Source organism: Hetaerina americana, unplaced genomic scaffold, assembly GCF_022747635.1.
Source record: "Hetaerina americana unplaced genomic scaffold, ioHetAmer1.1.p SCAF_215, whole genome shotgun sequence".
NCBI classification, from domain to species: domain Eukaryota; kingdom Metazoa; phylum Arthropoda; class Insecta; order Odonata; family Calopterygidae; genus Hetaerina; species Hetaerina americana.
The window spans coordinates 47,391-70,105 of NW_027286781.1; the positions used below are offsets into that span (position 1 = coordinate 47,391).

The following is a 22,715-nucleotide window of genomic DNA, read 5'->3' on the forward strand; positions in this document are numbered from 1 at the left end:
TGGCAAGGCAGAGAATATTTAAACCTACACCCAAAGAAAACCCTTAGCTTAATTAACTTAATAGAGACCGAAAAGGATTACGATACAAATGAAAGAGTTGAATCAAATATGCGGGAAATGCAGGAGTACGAAATGAACAAAGGAACCTTATCAGAGATTTCTGAATTTCTCAAAACAATGACGAATTCTGGAAGATGAAGCGGCAGCAAATGCAGATGCTGCAAGAGACGATGTCTCAAATTAGCGGTATACTCCTTTTAAAATCAACCAATAATGGGAAGTAAACCTGGCTTCCCACCCAGAGAGCCCGGGTTCAAATCCCGGCAGTGATGAATATTTTTCAGTGGTCCCTACTTGAGGTGCTTAGTGGAAGGCACTTAGAGTGAGAATGCCATCTGTTGGATGGGACGTTACGGTGCGGACCCCTTGGGACCTTTCGTAAAGAGTAGGCCTGTGCCGATGCTGGGTTTCTTTCCACCCTTTATCCTTTCCTGTCCATCCCTAATGGTGCAAATGACCTCAGGTGTCCGTCGCCTCCCCTAAATACTACTAATTCTAGAAAACAAAACCACACAAAAAGGATCTGCGTAATAGATTTTCATTCACAATACTAGAAATACTCAAAACACCAGACAAAATGAAGCGATCATAAGGATACTAACATATGTTTAGTAATTGAACATCAGCTCACCCCCTCATACAGTACTAACAACTATCATTATTTTCGTTGTCTAGGTCTTTAACACTTTTGCTATTATTAACACAGTAGGCAGCTGTGCATTATCTTTTCATTCTCTCTGTAGTGCACTATCACACTTGGAAATTTTATTAAAATTACCTCCGTACATAAAATTATGTCAATATAAATCAATGAAAATTTTCCAACACATAAACAGTGAATCGAGATTATTTTGATCATTTTCATATTTTTATTATTTCCACTATTTTGGGAAAATAAAGGTTGCAGAGACACAATAATACCTTCCCTTTTTGAAGCATATGAGGAGCAGGTTTCCAGCGTGAGCCACAGCAAAACGGTTGAGGGAACTTTGGGGGCACACAGACAGGACAAAAATACCTCCAAGCATCACCTGACATGAGAGCAAACCCCTCTTCAATTCTGCATACTTTCTTCCTCCATTCCACTGAACATACCTTATCCTTTCCCTACCCCACCTGCCTAAAATTCTCCCCTCCATTAGTCTTCAGTATTCCATTGTAAATCAAAATGTTCTGCATCCACCTTTCCTGCCTTCACTGAATTTCTTCCAACAAACCTCTCTTCTACCCCATCAGTGCTTCTTCATATGTTTTAATTTTTGCTCATTTTCCTTTTTCCATCCTTATCCACACCCAGATCTCAAAAGCCTCCAATTTATGGCCATTATCTTGGTTCAATTATCAAGTTTCCTCGCAGTACAAAATCAAACTCCACATATTAGTTTTCACTCATATTTTCTTAGCATCCCAACTCAATGTCCCTTTGATTATGAGAACTCCTTTGCCTGGCATTATCTTCTTATATCCCTTCTACTTCAACCAAATGGGTGAAAAACATTTCCAGGGTAGTTAAACTCTTCCATCTGCTCTAATTCACGGCCTACTATTTTAATGTTTAACTTATCCTTTCTCTTGATTAAAAACTGCATAACCTTTGCTTTTTTAACATTTATTCTCACCCCATACCTATCACACTGACTTTCCACTGCACTCGGCAATATTTGCAAATCCTTGGCTGACAGGAAAACTTAAGCTTCACATTAGCCAAACTAACTGATTTTATATATTCCCCACCTACTCTCACTTCTTCCTCTGTCTCTTTTCCCATTTCCTCCTCCATACATTGAAAAGCACAGGTGATGATGTACTGACCTGTCTTACCTTACCCCCTTCCCAACAGCACCTGGGCAGTCTTGAGTCCACAAGTTGCAGTTAATTCACCTAACACTCCAATCTTCTGCATTTACTTCATTATGATCAATCAATACTGCATTAGGCATGTACTTTTTTTTGGAAATGAACATAATTCACAGTCCATTAATATATAAATGTTTGAAGCAAAGTTTCAGAAAACTCGGGATTGGTAATCTGCACACAAGGTTTTATACTTTAATTCACACCCTAATTGACTGGAAGCCATTCAAATACTAACTCACACAATGTTAACATGGAACATCAAACCATGTAGATCATCTGCTGCTGCATTTTGCCACATTCATCATTTCACAAATCAAATAAGTCCCGATAGGAATTCAAGAACATATAAACTTCATCTTGTACATAATGTTTTGGTAGAGCCATGCAGATTTTTGATTTCAACATTGAAAAACCTTCCAAGCATACATAGAGAATTAAATCAATATTTTAATTAAAACAACTTATCTGTGATGCAAATAATGGAAGGCTCGAGAAACTAACCAGGAATAATATATTTAATATCTAATCACAATTGAAACATATTAATTTCTATCCATGCTTCTTATAATAAGGAATCCTATTCCAATTATCCTTGACTGTTAAGTATATACAGGGTCGCACCCAAAAGTGGTAGGACTGATTTTCTCTGGCACGAATGGAGCGGTGGATGGGGGGTCTGCCTGGCAGGGTAAGGTGGAGGGGGCTCTTAGCAACAGACCGACACCAACCTGTCGCCTGCGGGCTGTCGTTGAGTGAGAACACCATTTTTAGTGAAGCAAGTTTTTTGTCCGCGTCGAAAAACAAAATGAATCTGAATTTAGAGCCAAGTTATTCCGTGAAGTTTTGTGCGAAACTCGAGAAGACGGCAACTGAGACCCTCGATATGATCAAGTAGGCTCATGGGGACACTGCCTTAAGCCGTTCCACAGTATTTGAGTGGCACAAGTTGTTTAAAGAGGGTAGAGAGCTTGTCGAAGACGACCATCGCTCCGGACGGCCGTCGGCGGCAAGAACCGACACGAATGTGGACAGAGTGAGGACACAGCTGAACACAGACCGACGCTTAACCAGTGAAGAAATTGCAGACCAGTTGAGTCCGTCTGCATCCAACGTCCAACGCATTATTTCACAGGATTTGGCCATGCAAACTGCTGGGTGCTTCATCATGACAACGTGCCATGCAATGGCGCGCTTGTCGCCAGACAGCTCCTGGCCAAATATGGCATTGCCACGTTGCCGCACCCGCCCTATTCTCCCAATCTGGCATCACCGGACTTCTTCTTCTTCCCCTGATGAAAAGACAGCTCAAGGAACGACGTTTTGACTCGATAAAGGCCGTTCAAGAGGCTTCGACGAGGGTCATCAACGGCATCCCCAAAGAAAATTTCTAGTGGGCGTACGGGGAATGGGAGCAATGTTAAACTAAGTGTGTAGCAGCTCAAGGAGCATACTTTGAAGATTATTAAGTCAATGTAAGTATATCGTCAATAAAATTCTTGTAAAAAAATCAGTCCTACCACTTTTAGGTGCAACCCTGTATCAATGGTTTTACACATCATTGGTTAAAAATTATTTTAACTTACTCAATGAAATTTTCTAGCCTTTCTGTGACCATTCAAAACCCAATAAAACTCCATTACTCGACCAGATTTTACAAGTCAGTGGCCACCGTGCTCTTGCTTTAATGACCATCAGCAATATGTACACCATTAAAACATTTTCACAAAGTCAGTACAATCATCACTTTTAGCCACAAAAAAGGAAAAGACAAAATTCCTTTGACTTTGATTCCAAAGATTTAATTCTCCATGAAAGGTTAATGCTTTCGCTGGTTTTCATTCACACATCTTGGAAATTCACTTGATTCCTTCCTCTGATTGAGATAAACTAAAACAATAAATACCCGGGATAATGAGTTTCATTCAATTCTTAGGGAGAAAAAATACACAACCACATCTGTATTCAAGAAGTTCTCTCGGGTTTCCCACCGGGTCAGGTTGCAGTACACCGACGTTTCGAAGGCTGACTCTGCCATCGTCTTCAGGGTGAAGTTCCGAGCATAAAAAAGTATTTATACACTCCGCCGGGGCTCAGGTGTGCCCTGATTGGCCGGAAGCGTTAGTGTGCTCCGCTACGGCCAATCAGGTGCGTTCCCGTGGATTCTTTATTTTCTTTAGCACTGGCTTCCAAGTGTTACTGATTTGGAAGCCGTTGTCTCTGTTGAAAGTATTGGTGTCTAGTCTGATTTCAACGGCTTCTTTCACCACGCGATCCCAATAGCCGTTGGCGTGGCATAGCCTCTTCGTGCCAGTAAAGTTAATTCTGTGGTCGTTATTGAGGCAATGTTCGGCGACTGCAGATTTCGTTGGGTATAATAATCTGATGCACCTCTCGTATTCCTTTAGGCGTGTTTCTATGGTGCGGCCGGTCTCCCCAATGAATGCTTGGCCGCACTCGCAAGGAATCCGGTACACTCCTGAGGTCTTCAATCCCCGTTTGTCTTTCGCTGTGTCAAGGACTGATTGCAGCTTCCTTATCGGTTTGTGGATAGTTTCTACCTTGTATTTCCTTAATATCCTAGAGATTTTATTGGAAAATCGTAGAGACAAACGGGATGCAGGCTCTTTGGGATGCGGTGTACTGCAAACTGACCCGGTGGGAAACCCAAGAGAACTTCTTGAATACCATACGCCGGGAAAACCTGAGATCCTTCATTAACCACATCTGTAGTTTTCTTTCTTGAGATTTAATTGCTTTTACAAAAGAGAAGCCCAACAGCATAAGTACATCCATATTATGGAGGCTCAAAATAGCCATCCACGAACCAAAGATACAAGCTGGTGACTAACCAGATCTAAATTGGGCAAAAAATCTCAGGGAGAAAAGCCTTCAGAAATATGCCAGCGTTGATCAATTTTCTAGAATGACAGTTTCACCGACTCCAACACCAGTGAAATTGTGATCCTAGAAAATGGACCCACAGGGAAGAAATCCCAGAATATTTGTATCTTCAACCACTACACTCCATGGAAGCCTTGACAGTGAACATAATGAATAATTGTACACGCACACATCTTCATCAACTGATTTATTAATATAAAGGTTTTTCATCACATAAGTTTTTAAATTAAAGTTCAATGAAGACAAATATAATGACATATAGTTAACTCTAAGATGAGAATTATCATGGACCTATATAAGATCCCCAGAAATCATTTGATCACATAAATAAGAAAACATATAATGTACATGAACAAAAATTAAATTAAAAAGAATGGAATGACATATTCTTTATGCACACTTGATATCCCAATATATGATGATCTTCAGGTAGTTATACTACACTACATTTTCATTTATTAATTATCATCATCATCTGATGTGATGTCACTGAAAGTAAAAAAAATATGCGTGTACAAAAATGAATGAAACGTTTATGACAGTTAAAAAAATCTATATTTATATACAACTTAGCTATTAGCTGAAACTTGATTGAATCTAGACTACAAGTCAACTGAATCTCAAAATGCAAACTTGAGAAAGATTTAACCACTTTATTTGCAAAGCAAGGGATAGTACTTGAACTGACACACACTCCAATACCAAAGATACTTTTCAGCACTTGCAGAAACTACAGGAACTAGTTGTCAGCAACATGCCCAGTTAAAAATTTTTACCCACTAAAATTTATTGATGAGCATAATCACTAGGAAGGCATCACATAGTCCCAAGCTAGGCCCCAAGGCATTGTTTTTGGTGTGCATACTACGGATGTTATAATTTTAAAGTAAATAAAATGAATTCCAAGAGGATTATTTGACCAAAATTATGGCCAGAAAACTTATGGGCCCAATATGCAGGCAAGGATTGCAAATTACACAAATTTGCAAAATTGAGTTAATAATGAGGACATATATTTCAAATATGGAGGTATTTGGTATAGGTAACAAATATACATCCTCAGAGGATAAGATATGGCTGCACCTGATGGCATACTACTTCAAAATATCCAGTAAACTTCATCAATGTTGAATAGGGTAAATTCACTCGTAAGAAATCTATCAGGAAGTAAAATAATTTAGGAAATTATTAATCATTGAAAAAGGTAACTAAACAACTTTCCAACGTAAAAACATTCACTCAAAAACACATATGAAAGTGCCAAATCAACTGGAAAATAACACACAAGATATGATTACCAACAGAATTCAGTGGTTTACTATGAATTTCTTGGAATGACAACCCTCAATGCCTTTACCCCTACTTTAAATCAAAAGTACCCTCAAGCATACTAAGTTTCTAATTTAATGCTAACACTATTTAACACCAAATACGCTAATGAATAAAATGAAAACCTACAGCACAAGGAAACTCAGAAGAAATTGAAGGATTTTATAAGGAAATAGAAATAAATTTAGCAGGAAATTCTCATAGTATCACTGAAAAAAAATCCTACCACGTCCTCTCCCCTCCTTATGGAATCTTAAATGCATATAAGACGGCACGAAACTTCAGTTTGTTACCTGATGATGTAATATATCCCGATCATTAAATAAAAAAATTTTATCAAGCGGAAAAGTGCTACGATCAGTTATTCATTATGTTCGACTTCCACCACATCACGCCTGAAGTTACTCAAATTTGTTCTGCTGAGCACATTAAACAGTCAGTGTGATAGGTTAGGGATGGAAAAAAATGCAAGTAAAACAAAACGTAATTCATTCTACAGTTTCAGGCTTCACTTCGTGCAAGTATTTAATATCCATACTAAAATGACTTTGTACTTTGCCACAGATTTTAAGGTAATTCCGTTTTCTAGGAAGAGGAAAGCTAAGCTAAACATTAAAATAGGAGGGCAAAAACTAGAGCAGGTGGAACAGTTTACATATCTCAGAAGAGCTTTGGACCAAAATGGCCAAAGTAGCAGGGACAGAGGGAGAAGATTGCATCAGGCAAAGCTTTCAAAAGGAGGGAATTGATGACAGGGATGTGGAGTTAGGATGTTAAGAAAATGATGATCAAAACTTTCCATGCATGGAGCATAGCTGTGTTCGTACGGAAGCATGGTCACTGAAGCAGAATGATAGGCATAGATAGGAGTTTAAAAAAATGTAGGTATAGAGAAGTATGGAGAATGTGAAGTGAAAATAATGGAAAACAAATGACGATTCAGGGGATGGTGGGGGAGAAGAGGGGATTCTTGGGAGAAAGCCAAAGAAGGCAGGAAAGATGGACGCAGAGCATTTTGATTGGCGATGGGATGTTGAAGACAGTAACAAAGGGGAGAATATCAGGCAGAGGAGGAAGGGACAGGAATAGGATAGTGAAGGACTGATTAAAGGGAGGACGGAAGTACGTAGAATTGAAAAGGGTCCTATTGTAAGGTTGAATGTAGAGTTGTGTTTTGTTGGAAGGCAAGTAAATGTATTTTATACAGTTGTATAGGCTGTGTCTACCTTAACTTTTTTGTTTCACTACCTTAACCAGCAGAATCCCAAAAATACAAATAGTTAGATAATCAACTCCCACTCACATTGTTACATTGGCATCATCAGCACTACCCATGGAAATTCGTATGACCTCATGTGAAGGCTCTGACACCTGTACAATGACAGGCCTCTTCCTTTTATTCCAACATCCACGGCCATGACTTTTGCGGCGTTTTTTTGAAGCTTGAAAGAAAAAAGCAAAAAATAGTTGAAATAAGAATCACATTTAACGTAATGATGGAAAGTTTTAATAAATTTTTCATCCATAAACAGCAATAAAAAGTAGGAATATTCCATCTAACAACTTAATATTACTAATACCAATATTTTTATATGTGGCTCCATTAATTACAGGAAAGTACAAAAAGGGCATTCACTTATTCCAAATACTGTTATCAATTTAAAAGGCAACTTTGGAAACACATGGCTAGATGAATGATATACCTGTAAGCGACCCCAACATACAGGGTGTAGCAACATAGCTTCCTTTTTTCAAATGCAGAACGCTTTCAAAAAAGGGAGTTATGTTGCCGCACCCTGTATTATTGCCAAAAGAGTAGATGACTTGGGTTTGGCAAAAAGCTATCATAATAGTTTATATAACTGTTTCCCAAAATGTGTCACAAGTCCTATGTTCTGAATGGGTTGCCATGGGAGATATGGCCTTAATAGATTTCATTAATTAGCTTATACAGGTTTCGTGTACTTTCCTTTAGGGGGAGTGAAAATGTTTCCATTTCTCTAGAGTGGCTAGAACAAAACTATTGCAACTACTGATACTTTGAAATATTATGCAAGTGCAAAATATCATTTCTCATTTCTTTATCATTATTTAATGCTTAGAGTAAAAACTAGCCATATTAAAGGTCAAAACCTGGTTGTTTTTGGATTGATGCTAAATAAAAAAGCTACGACGTGCGATATAAAACACACTTTATTCAAACACCCGAATAATCTGAGCATACCAGGTGCTATAACTTTCGATGAGGATAGGAGATGATTATGCTACGAGGCCATGAATATATTAGCTTAATGATTTTATAATTCAGGCCATTTACTATACTTTCCTCTGTTAGCACATTTAGCCAAGAAACTTTTTCTCCAAAATTCAGAAACTTTCTTCCTGTTTCCAATGTTCTTTTAGAACAAAAATTCTGCAGAGTGGTGACAGAATTATTGGTTTCTGCGGCAATATCTGAGTTTAAAGCCTATGCATCCAGGATCCATTTACACATGTTGAAATCATTTTCATTTTAATATTCTTTAGCTAATAGGCCAATAAAATTTCTCTGTGCACTAAACTTTCATAAGATCCTTCATTACTCAGTCATTAGAAGGTACATTACAAATTCTTGTGGAATTCAATCCTCAAAAGATACGTCCATCAAGCATCAGAATATCTTACTCATTATTGAGCCGTGAAAATATTTGCAGAGCTCCAGTACAAAATTTCAGATCCCTATCCAAAGTTTAGTGCAAAAAAGTTCGGGCATCAGTTTTAATATCTCACCATTAAATTCAAACAATACAATATTCTCGAAAATTCCCCTCATTAACCTGTGAATTTTCATGACAACTTCTCATTAACCTAAAATAAATCAAGATTGACCACTGATTTTCCCACAATAAGTGTGAAAGCTAAGGTAGATGCACATGGGTCTAGGCATTTAATACACGAGTTTTGATCTTGGCCCAAGGAAATGCATTAAGTTGTGAAAAAATTGAATCAGTAAGTTTACTAAGTATGCAACCATTCCTTTAACAATATTTTTAATATATACATTTAAAACAGTCAAAACATGGATTTAATCAAGTAAGCAGTAAGATGAACATGCTACAAAATTGATGCCAATCCTTGGCTTTACTTACAAAATCATTATTTGACATTGAAAACAGAATTATGAAATATATCTAAGATTAGTTCACAAAAGTGCTACACCATTAATGTCTTGCTGTTAATATAACTTCCACAACCAATCTGAAAATTTGCTTTGAACATTATTTATGTTAATAAAACAAACCTTCAAATATTAATAATACTTGACAGCAAACAGCCTGAAAACCAACACTCCAACCTTTAGTCTCATGCACTAATATGCTTTAAAAAAAATTAATCAAACCACAATGGAAAATATAACCACGCATTCCTGAGGACTTAATGCAATCCATACCTTTTCTTGCATCAGAGAGCTCCTTTCTTCGTCTTTGAGTATCTACTGGTAGATTGCCAATTATTTTTTCAATCAAGTTGTCTATTACTCTTGGCTTACATTCAAAATTGGTAATGCTTCTACACATGGGGCAAAATGTACTTTTCTTCTTCCATTGAACAAGGCAATGGTGACAAAAGGTATGAGAACAATCTAGAGTAATTGCCTAATTGAATGCAAAAAGAAAAAGAAAACATGAGTCAAAGAATTCCTTCTGGAACATATAATGCTGGGAAACATATCAGTAACAGACGGAAAGTAAAATGGGTGGATATAGATTGATATACAATTTTGGGCATGCATATACACACACAAAAACGCCAAGTTAGTTATATTTTTTCCATTGTTTACAATAATTTCAAGGGGAAAATAATAATGGTTTTAATACCCCTCCAGTAAGCATAAATGTGTGTGAACTAAAAATATTTTTTCTCTCCAAAGACAGGCTCATTAATATCGAACCATCTACAGTTAACTCTTAAATGGAGTGACTCACTGAATTAATTCTGACACATGTATAATAGGATGAATAAAATACACATACACTCAATAGGATTATATGCCTACACTACTCCGGTATTGTATAATGCCTATAATACCTACAATACGTTTAAGTTGAACACTCAACTCTTAAAGTTTCAATCTTCTAAAAATAATAGCAGGGGCAAAAATATTTCTTTACACAATGGAATATTCAAGAAATATGATTAATTGCACTAATTATATAGTTACTCATGTCTATAAAAATGCATCCAGAAAACATTGGTGTCTTTTCATTGCAATTCTCAAAACCCAGAAATTCATTTCCATAACTAAATGAAGAATCACTTGAAGCTATTGCCTCAGAAACCCAATCTTTACACAAAAAATTGCCCACTCTGCCATCAATTACATTTATAACTTCACATTTATTGTTTTACAATTCTCAAAAATTTCATAGGAAATTCCAAGAAATTTTAACCCATTCACAAATCTGTGAAATGCTACACATCTTCTTCCTTCCTGAAGGTAAGTAGATTGCAACCAACTGTTCCATTTCTTCATTAGTCCTTTAAACGGTTCAATAATGCTAACATCTACAGATTGAAACTGGCTCAGTAAGCCACCTAGAATTACAGCTATTTGAGTTTTCATTTCGTTGATTTCATTCTTCACAGCTTCTATTCAGTGACTTTGAAGCTCATTCTATTCTCAAGAGGGTAGGTTTCAGGACGTCTAGACAATTCATTTTCCATTCATAGCTTCATCCCCCTTTAACCCCATAAGTCCTCAGGATAAACATACATCAACTGTAGGCAATTCTTCCTTGGGCAAGGTTTTCCTTTGAAACTCTGGAATTTTGGGGGCTTTAAAGGAACTAAATGTTATGATGAAATACCGTACATACAATGTCACAGGCATTTGTAGCCAAGTATGACACATCACAGTCCATTGTCTCATTGGAATGCATATTAGCAGATGACTCTGTTAAAAGTTACTGTTACAGCATCTCCCAGTTTCTTGGAATTTTCCGCCATAGGTTCCATTAGCACAGCAAGATAATGACTGTATAATATGTTGTCTCATATTCACAAGTTTTAACAATCACACTTCTTGCACCTTTAGAATCTGAGCATACATCAAATGACCTCTTATGTATCTCCTATTTGTGATAGTTCAAATATTTTTCTTACATTAATCACAATTTAATGCAAGTGGATAATATTGTCTTCATATTCTGTGGGCGTATTTTGTGCTATTTCCGTTTTGGCACTCATACATATGTCATTTCTCTTCAAGACTCTCTAGAACAGCATGATGTTGATCCTGCAAAATCAGTTGTGTGTCTGTTGGAGCAAACTCTCTAGCTAATTGAAGTCATTTTTATGGTAACAAAATCTTGATCTTCTCTGGTCTAATACCCAAGTTTTCAATTCTTCTAGTTCTGGTTATTTTACAATTCCATGTTGCAGGTTGCATTTACTGCACATAGCTTTTTGTAGTCCCTCATCTTCTCTCCACCAAGTTCTTGTCATCTTTTGAGTTGGCAGTGAACTGAAGTTCTTCTCTACTGCCATTTCCCTGTTCTTTGGTATAGTAATCACTCATACCTTGAATGAAATACCACAGCACAGCGGCATTTTTTAGCCCTGCTCTGCCACAAAATTTAAACATAAATTATTCGTAAAAATGTTTAATTCAAAAACAGATTTAAATATTTGAAACTGAAGTAACATACTACTGTTTCTGCTTTTGTTGTGCAAATGTGATAATAGCAATTATCCACGATTGTGCATGCAATGGTCATTCAGGCCATTTCCTCACTCCACTCAAAATTTAGAATGATAAACTTGCCAATACAAGTCACAATCGGCTAACTAAAACTCATACAGCAATAAAGAATTCAGATTTACAGTCAGTGTACACCCCAAGGGAACTTAGCTAACAGTTTGAAAGTCCAACATTAACATCCTAATGGAATGCATGATTTCATCAGCTTTCGCCTCATCAAATAGTAATTGCATGAACACATTGAAGAAATCATAATGTTGATCATCTATGGATCTAAACTTAGGTCACTTGAATTCAGCAGGAAGGAAAAAATATTATGCAACATTATTTTTACAGAATAGGAAAACATTATTGAAAGATTCATTTGAAAATACTCTGTCGCAGAAAGACAAAATGCAATCCATGCATAAAATTAGATACATTAATACCTTATAATTATGACTGAAAGAAAATAACACAACTCAAGCACTTACATCAATAATTAGTTCACTGCAAACACTACACTGCAACTCATTTTCCACTATTTCTCCAATGACATTTCCATTTTCTGAGAGGTCCTGAATTAGTTTTAGTTCTTCTGCCACCCGAGCCATTTTAAATTCTGCCTCACACTTTTCCGTTAGTGCCTTCTTCAGTGCTACGAAATAAGTTAGGAAATGTATCACTTTCAACAAATCTTATAAAGCACACATCCAAAATTGAAAATGCATCAATAAACAATATGGCTCCTTGTTTACCACATGTATACACAGAAAAACATCATGCATAGAATTCATTGTACGCCAACATGGGTTCACTAGATGCCAATGAGCAGAAAATCATTTTATAACAAAAATGCAGTTTATGCTCATGTAATTTTTCATTACCACAGGAGCAGCTCAACCCACTTAATACTGGCCTGTGGACTCCAAAAGCAAAAAAGAAAAGGATATATCCATATAGAATTTATACAGTGTGCCGCAACATAACATCCTTTTCCGAAAGAGTTTTGCATTTGAAAAAAAGGAAATACGCTGCCACACCCTGAACCATACTATTTAATTCACCAATTCTTCAGTCCAGCACTAAAACAAGCATTTTAAATAAACCAATACTTGTGCCTACAAGGACTCCTATTCTGAAGAGGGCCACTTCAATTACACTTTTACTTCTGCCTCATCTCATTTCAGTCTCAGGCTGCAATGCTGCCTGCCAGCTGTGAATGGTTGCCCTCATAACAACCACTTCCCTCTACATAAATCTAAATCGGTCATTATGAAAACATTAGTGGTGAATAGTCAACCCCACATCTACCATCAATTATTTAGTGAGTAGGTCCAACTAAACACACTTTTCCGTGGGTAGCTGACAGCAGGGTGAGGGTAAGGGATGGGCTGATAATTTATGTTTTATTTATATAACTCAAGTCTTTATTGAGGAAAGATTGAGACTATACAGTCCAGTCCCTTCTTCCACACAATCCCTAAACATAACATTGAAGACATATAGACACCCGAGCCCTAGGTGGAGGATAACCCACCTAGGCAGGAATCGAACCTGCAACTTCTGGGTTGGCATATCACCCTGACACCTTCAGGGTTAGACAATGAAAAAAGTTTAGATAGCACATCCACTCTGCACCAGGGTCTTCTTTTAAGTACACAAGACTATTGTTCCTATTTTTTATGTCCTGCACCCCTTAGTAAGGAACCAAAAGATATAAATCTTCTCCCATCTTATGCCATTATTGGCACTACAATTATAGCCACTATTACATACCAAATAAGAATAAGAACCTTTCCATGTGAAAAAAGACCACACCTTACCCTGACAGCATTTTTCACAGCAATTTCTAACCAGTTATCTCATGTGTTGTACTGCTAGAAGTATACTATTTTGAAAGACAACATCTTCAATTTTGTTATTATTGGTACACATACTGGTACAGCTAAAGGAAATGAACATTTCATAATGCTTTAAATAGGTTGATAAATACTGAAGCAATTCTGAAACCTGTTTTGGAAAAGTTTTGAGCCCACATATCTCACATTTAATATATTGAAGTGGCTCACAGTTTTTAAGAACAAAAATGAATGACATTTGTCAAAGAATTGGATTGGACCTGGATTACACACTCGAAACACAATTAATGCAGTGGATAGAGGCCGTTTCTTCAGCTCTGAAGGAGACAAAGACAGTGCCATCAGCAGAAAGGTCATAGCATCTGTTTTTTGGGGCTATCTTGAAAAAGTTAAAACAATAACAGGGCAGTACTATCATAGCCTTCTAATGACATTAGGAGCAAAAATTCTTGAAAGCTGATCCAGCTTGCAAAGGAAAAAACTGTTTTGCATCAGGACAATGCACCTGCCCACTAAAGTGTCTTGGTGGTGGGAATATTGAGAGATTTGCCTTAGGAAGAGCTAAAACATCCATCCTATCCACAGGATTTGACTCCCTCAGACTACCACCTCTTACAAAAACTAAAAAGTTTCACTCCTGGTCAACATTTTTCATCCAATCAAGAAAAAGTTGCAGCGGCAGAAACTTTACAGCACTTCCAGAAGAATGCTACAGAAATAGGTAATAGCACTGGAATACCACTGGATGAAATCCATTATTGCTAAAGGTGATTATATTGGAAAATAAAACTTTTTTTGAAAACATGAATTGTTATTTTTGTCAGGCCAAGAACTTTTCAGATCAACCTCGCAATGAAAATTGACAGAACCTATTCTGAATGTTAGGCACCCACAGATAAGTGACGGCACACAGAATTTTGTTTTGTATACTGCTAACAGGGAACTACCGCTAACAAAGAAAGGAGGGGTTCAAACTAGCCAAGGGGAGGAAAACATTTTCCAAAAATTCTTACAGAAAATGCCATGCATTTCACATTTTTTAAATTTCCAAACACCAATGGCAATACACCAAGTTAGAGGTGGCTTTCCATCAATGGTTGCAAGGAAATCTTTTCAAAAGAGAGAAAAATTTCAGTCGCTGGATTTGAAATTCACAACAATTTGGCACATAAATTTTAAACAATGACACCATAATTCAAAGTTCTTTCGTGTTACCAAAGATTTGACTTTTAGAAGTTCAAGTATCAAAATTTCAGTAAGCTTAATTTTTCTGAAAAATCACGCACAAACAGAGAAGTAGATTTTATGAAGATGTTTTTATACTTAAGAGGATGCAATTATGAGGTACCACATGATGGTAAGCATCATTAAGCTTTTTATGCAGGCTAAATCCCCTGAACTTGCTGGTGCCTGATGAAATTTTAATCTTAGTTTTGCCTATTAACTGACTAAACCTCTGCGTGCTAAAACTACTCCTATAAATTAATATTTCCAAATTTCCACGAAAATTGCATAGGTTATGCAAAAAACTATGTCCCTTCACTATATTCTGCTCAATGGTAAAAAATACCAATAAAGCCAATCACTAGGTTATGGAGAATCGAATTTTAGGTTTTCCATACTTAGGAATGGACTACCTACACTTATAAAAGGATAATATTGATACAGGAATTTATTTCTTTCACAACAATGTAAACAAAATTGCGAGGATTAAGTAGATGATGCACGTTTATGCTAGTATTACATGATATTTATAAGTTTACTCAGTCAAATCACCACTATTACTATACAAGGATGGTCCCATAAGTACCCGGCCTGAACTAGAGATGGTGGTGGTTGTTTGAAAAATATCCCTATTAGAAAGTACACAATCTATAAAACATATGTTTGAAGATGCCATGTTGTTTAGTATTTGTTTGGTAGCCATCAACAGTGAACGTTTTCAGTGAATTTGTGAAAATGGAGAAAATTGGTCATCATTTTATAAAACAATACTTTTATTTGAAAGACCTAAGCCCAACCAATATAAAAGTTGAACTGGATTCTACTCTGGGTGAGTCTGCTCCTTCGTTTACAACAGTAAAGTATAGGATAGCAGAGCTTAAATGAGGCCTTATGAGCTGTAAAGACAAGCACTGCATTGGTCGAACAAATGAGGTGAACTCCAGAAACAGTGAAGAAAATCCACAAAAGAATTCTGGATGATCATCAACTGAAAGTGTGTAAGCTAGCAGACATAGTAGGCATTTCAAAAAGTGCAGTAAATTGAATTTTAACTGAAAATTTGGACATGAGAAAGCTGTCTGCAAGATGGGTTTGCTCACACTCGAGCAAAACCAGTGTCATTAAGATGTTTCAATTGAGTGTTTAACAAAGTTTCACAGCAACAAAGCAGAATTTTTGTGCCGTTTCATAACAATGGATGAAACATGGGTCCATTACTTCACACCCCAGACAAAAGAACAATCAAAAAAATGGATTCAAAATGAGAATTGGCTAAAAAGAAGGTGAAGACGATTTCATCTGCAGGCAAGATCATGGCGTCAGTTTTTTGGGATGCCCATGGGATTGACTATCTTGGAAAAGGAAAAACTATCAACAGCGAGTATTATGTTAACTTATTGCAACGTTTGAGTGAAGAAATCAAGCAAATCGGCCGTGTTTGGCTAAGGATAAAGTGTTATTTCATCAAGACAAAGCACCAGTTCACAAATCCGTTATTTGCAATGGCCAAAATTCATGAATTTAAGTTTGAATTGCTACCTCATGCACCCTATACACCAGATTTAGCCCCCTCGGATTATTTTCTGTTCGTAAACTAGAAAAAAATGGCTTGGTGGTCAAAGATTTTCCAACCGTGAAGAAGTGATGTCGGCAGTTAATGGCTACTTAGCAAGGAGCAAGACAGTTCTCATCATAAAAAGGGTATTGAACTTATTGACGATCGCTGGGAAAAGTGCATAGAGCTGAAAGGAGATTATGTTGAAAATTAAATACATTTTTTTCTAAAATTTTTGTATTTTCTTTTTTTTGGGTCGGGTACTTCTGGGACCACTCTGGTGATCTTTTTCATTTGATTCCATTACTTCTAGATTATCCTTATGACCATGCCACTACAGTAAAATTTGAAGAATTATCATTAATATTATCACAAATGACAATATATGCCCTCATCATCAGGGTTGTACATACTTCAATAAAACTTTTACCTAAAGACATTCATAACAAGTGAAGCAACTCTTCATAAAAATGCAGTTGAAGGCTGCATTGATTTACAGCACACTTAAAACATTTTAAAAATTATGATGTTGGCATGCAAAACCATACACTATGCATTTTGAAACTTTGCATAATACCTAAAGCTCCTAAGGTTGTGTTGGCGTGATAATTAGCAGCGGCAAAAATTAATATGGCTCACAGAGTAGAAAATGATTAAGAGAACTGAATCAACACCACCTATCAATCAATTTAAATCCATGATTTCAAATTTAAATTGAATTGTAATAAACCTTTACACATACCTGCTTTCATTTCTTTCAACTCCTTCATTAAATGTTCATTTTCTGATGTAAGATCTTTTATGGTAGCATCTCTCTCATTACAGGCATTTTCAGTTTCACTGTTGGCACTGGGGTTTTCCATTTTAGAATCGTTCTGCAAATCAAATTATTTTTCACATTATTACATCAGCTGTAACAAACACAAAATTTCTTAGCAGAATCCCAAAAAATTAACTACTCATTGAAAGCAGTGGACACTAGGATGTGATGTTATTCATTTAAAACAATCTTTATTAATGTACTGAAATAAGCATTCAATTCAGGATACTTAAAATTAAATTGTTTAGAAGGGAGTATTGCATTCAATAAATGAGATGCATTAGACTTTTGACTTTCAGGGCTGAATATAAAAATAAATATGATACTTATTTTCCATCGGTGCTATCAATCCAATTACAAATCACAGATGCTCGGCAGGAGTGTTTCAGGACACAACTGATTGTAAAGCAGCATTACATTTTTGTTTTTTCTCTTCCCATAAAGTAAGTTCATGAAAGAATTATCACCCAACTATTTTTCTAATCTTAAAACACTCAAGCCAACTAAAATACGGCTGTTTAGCCCCATACTGGAGTTCACATGTACCATTTGCAGCATGCATTGCAGTAGTAAGGAGTTAGGCCAGAGTCTGCCAACTCGAATGTCACACTAATGTTCATGACCCCATGGCCCTCAATATGTATGGCATTTTTTTGACTGGGTCGTCCTTGAGTATTGTTTCACAATCTGGTCAACCACCTGCCCAACTGCTTTAGATCTACTCCAACAACTGGTTCATATCTTTATTGCCATTGCCTATTATCACCTATTTTCCCTCAAATCCAACCACTGAATTCACTCTTTCATCCCTTAGGATTTCCCATCTCTCCCACTGTTGATTTCAATTATATATGAAATTCTTATGTGACATCTTCCATGGATCACTTAGTTCCTTCCTATTTATTTCATGTTCTCCCTAGCCCAAATTGTAACTTTAGTCTGTTACACATTCCACAAATTTGCCTTTCAATTTCCCGATGATCCCTGTTCCATGGATTGCCCAACACATTGAAAACCCTCATCAATCGGCATCCTCTCCTACACTGCTTTCTTTAAACACCACATTACCATTTAGATTGGGTCGTGGTAGTCCAGGTGTATAGTATTGGACTACTCCGAGCAGGGCCCAGGTTCGATTCTTGAGCAAGCCTCTCTGGGTGCCAGCAGCTCCACCCAAGCTATGTGATTTTTCGAGTACCAGGTCTTCCTGGGAAACCATAACCGACACAGGGAAAGGAACTTGCCCCCTACTCTGATGTGTGAATTTCACACACCCTCTGCCTTAGTACTGGGTGAACTCAACAATCACCTACCAAACCAACCTTCGGGTTGATTACTGTTTTTAATTTTTAACCATTTAGACCCATCTGCCCTCCAGCTGTCTTAGTGTTCCTGCTTTTGTTCATTATCATTATTGTTTAATTTTGATAGTTTATTTATATTTTGTAATTATTATGTCAGTCACTGCAAAAGCCTTTGTCCTATTTAGGATTTATTGAATACATCCCACTATTCACCTTCTCAAATCATCAGCAATCAAACCTTTTGAATTCACAAGGTAGAATGTTAAAGGCAGTTTGTACATAATACATAATAGCATTGCATTGCTTTGTTGTGTAAAAAGATAATGACTTACAGGTAGCGGGCAAGGGGGAGTTACCCAGGGTTCTTATGACCTAAGTACTTTTAAAGTACATAATAAGCAAATAATAAGGATGGCATGGGAAGGACCTGAATGGAAAATAAATAGTGGGCATCAAGGTGATTAATTCAATTAAGTTTGCTGCTGGCCAGGCAATACTAGTCTGAAAACCAAGGGAGTGCAATTATTGTTGAAAATTCTATATCATCAATGTGAGAAGTATAGCCGTAGGAAAAATGACAAGAAGGCCAAACAGTAGGATAGAGAAGAAGAAGGGTGACTAATGCAAATGTTAAATTGGTAAGTAATAAGCTATAAGAGATGGAACATATGCCAACAGTATTTTGGATACATGATAATAAGAACTGTAAGTGCAAAAGAACTACTTGAAAGAAAGAAATTGTGGACAAGTATCGTGAGTAAATAAAATATTAGACAAAACTTTCATTTAGTAAAGAGAGTAGAATTAAAAGGATACAGAAGAACCGGGCCTTTAGACACAAGTCTGTGTGCGTAGATGGGATACTTTGACATAAGAATGGAAAATTAATTTAAACACAGAGAAAGACTGACAATGAAGTTTTATACATGGCGGTAGAAAGGTTGCAGGGCGAAATTTTAAGTAGACAGGGATAATTTTAGTTGATTCGGCAAGAGGAAGAAGCAGGACATGCTTCTATCAATGGCGTATAGTATTCCGTAAATAATCGCCTGCTTTCAGTCAAACCTATTCGAAATGCAAGAGATTCGATCTGCTAGTATATGAACTAATTACGATCTTTCGTCACTTCGCTTAGCAAATTCCACTGAAATATTTAAGTCCTTTAAATCGTTCACTAACTTCTTGGGACAATTATTTAAAAGCATTATTCCATAATTTTTTGCCACATCAAATTTTGCCATTACAGCCTTCTTGGGTGATAACATTACCTTTTTCTAACCTGCACGTCGTCAACTCTGGTGTTGCTTCACACTTTTCGTCCCTTTATGGTCACAAAGACGAATAACAAATGATGTTCACTGCTTTTGCCTATTACATCCCACTAAATATTTAAAGTAAATTCAAAGGAATACTTAGAAAACTAGACCACTGAGAGCCGCGGGAAAACTTAGGTTAGGTTATGCCAGGGGGTAAGCAGGCAGTAGGTAACTAGGCAAATACGCCAGCCCCTAGTGTAATGCTTATTATTCAAATTAACGTTTAAACACGTAGGTGTTTTCCTACTATAAATTCAAAGATCTGTGGGAAACGCTGCTACAGTTACATTCTCGGAGTCTTCCAGTGATACGGTGTTCAATCAAGTTTGATTTTATTTACTTTGGAATGATTTCTCAAACAAGCTCCATTTTGATTTGCCACGGGCCATGTCATTACTTGAAGATATCATCAAAATATGTGCATCGATACAGAAAATATCCCAGTCAAGGCGAATGACTTTTCCCCCGCGAAATTCCTGTTCTTCGGAGCATCAAGGCAGATACAACTCCGTTAACGGCTTAAGGCATATAAAAATAAGGCCGTTTCATAAATCGTATAAGGTTTTCGAAGATTCTATTGCAATGGTCAACTTTCTATGATAAAAGAAGAAAACGTGAAAATCAAGGAAAGGTAGGCCTATCTGAAACATTAAAATGAATACAATTAACTGAAGATGCACTAACATAGCAATATATACTATGCAAACGTAAACGAAAATCGAAATGCAGTCGGTAAAATAGAATGATTATTTGCCTGCTTAAACAATTCCAATGGTTAAAACTATGGATGCTTAATACATGAAACTAACCGCTCTTTCCACTATGTTCCATTCAATCGGCTCTGCACGCTGAGCTGAATCTTCGGCAAGGTGACAATAATTTTCTCTGAAATATTGTTTTTTATCATATATTATCGAAGTTAATTACAGTTACTTTCAATTGGTTCATGAGAAGTATTGAAAAACTTACCCTATTAATGCAATGATTCTTAAAATGCGCAATGGAGGTATTGCGGAGTCGATTTGAAATAAGAACTGGATATAGATGCCACCTATTTTCATGATATCTTCATGATGTAAGTTTACAGCCTCATCCCTCACAATTAATCGCCCAACAAAGGGTGTCCCAGTGGCACTCTACAAGCAATTAAAGAAATGTGGCAAGTCACAGAAAACTTTTTATCTCCCATGATAAATAAGCGAACTTACCAAATTACGAAGCATCCAACTGTCTCCTGAACAAACTATCTCACATTGCTTTCTTGCGACTTTTTTCGACGTGATTATTAAATCGGAACACTTCGAACGCCCTAACACGAACTAAGAACAAAAATAATAATGCACATGCAACCTGAAGTTTCTCGGGTGTACAAAAAGTTAAGAATTTCTTCTTACCGTCATTGTCTCTGGCCGCTGAATGCGCCGTTTTTCGTATTCCACTGCATATAAATAATGAAACAGCTTCGACTTTTCCTCGGAATCCATCTTTATATTTCAAACCAAAAGAATATAAACACTTTCATTCACCGGTTCAACAGTGACAACATCGGTTAGCTCACTCTCGGACACCATCTCCCCTCTACATTGAGGAAAACTCTCGCAGATGGCGTTGATTAGCAATGAAACTACGTTGTATATACCACCATATTTAATAGGCGGCGCATGGCTTGATCCAAGGCTAAGCGTTATATTTTATAATTTTATGTGACAATAACATGTTCCTGGCATTTGGAAATCATGCAGGTAATTTGCGTATTCTGCAACAGCCGAGACTTAAGTAATTAAGCGAATGGCGTAGACAAATTAAAATTTAATGTATTAATTATGAACTCTCCTTTTACTAATTTTTGAATACCAAGCATCTTGACTGTTGCTATCAAAATGTAAAATAGTAATGACAGCTGCGACCGAATCACGGAAAAACCTTTAGAAACCAGTATTATGTGGCTTTAAGGGTGTATTCCACTGTAACCCAAGAGGTTATCAGCTACGATGCCTTTCTTTTATTTCATAGTAATAATCGATGAGGAAAATAAATTCCTAGTGGGCATTAGATAAACCATCATACAGTGCCAGTATTTCAAGTACCACGTGATAACGTGAAATGGGGAGCACAATCTAAATAGAAATTATAAGTCGTAAAAAGTGTCAGCCAATAGTATCAGTGATGCCTTAACAATGAAGTAAATATCTTATGATCCATGTCCATCATCGAGTCGACGTTCAAGGGGACTTGCATAGTGTTTCAGAGAATTGTGCTGAAATCACAATGATTCCACTTAAAAAAAAACCAATGAATCGCAGGGAGCCGCAAGATGCCTAAGCAAGTCAGAAGAAAATGAATGCATCCTGGGGATTCACCAGGAGTCTCGTAAATACCTATTTGTCTCTCGCTATGTATATATATATAAATATACATATGTAGATACTATTGGGGAAAATGGAAACATGTCAAAAAATGGATATATAGAAAGAAACAATGGGAACTGTTCTGAGGAGAAGGACAAGGAAAGCATGGCTGAGTTATGTAGAAGGATCAACAGATTTAATAAAATTATGCAGGTAACCTCTACAGTCAAAGAAGCGTGGTGGTAGACCCATTGTGAGGTTATGGAAAATTTGAGGAAGGGTGAAATTGACAGGATACACCTATATGGTAGGTTAAAGCACTATCAGGAGATAAGAAAGGAAGATTTGTGACCAGACCACAACGGGCACAGGGAAAGGAACTGGCCCCCCTACCCTGATGTGTTAATCACACAGGCCATC

At 36.8% G+C, this 22,715-nt stretch overlaps 1 protein-coding gene across 1 annotated transcript; it reads right to left on the bottom strand.

Annotated features, from left to right (window-relative positions):
* Positions 1-5,025: 5,025 nt before the first annotated feature.
* Positions 5,026-21,533, bottom strand: LOC139688674 (E3 ubiquitin-protein ligase rnf8-like). Its single transcript, XM_071586242.1, has 9 exons — positions 21,342-21,533; positions 21,156-21,266; positions 20,917-21,083; positions 20,757-20,832; positions 17,250-17,382; positions 12,361-12,524; positions 9,578-9,782; positions 7,451-7,589; positions 5,026-5,307 (listed from the first exon to the last, which is right to left on the bottom strand). Exons 1-9 carry the CDS (start codon positions 21,429-21,431, stop codon positions 5,277-5,279), a joined length of 1,116 nt encoding a protein of 371 aa, XP_071442343.1. The 5' UTR covers positions 21,432-21,533; the 3' UTR covers positions 5,026-5,276.
* Positions 21,534-22,715: the final 1,182 nt, after the last annotated feature.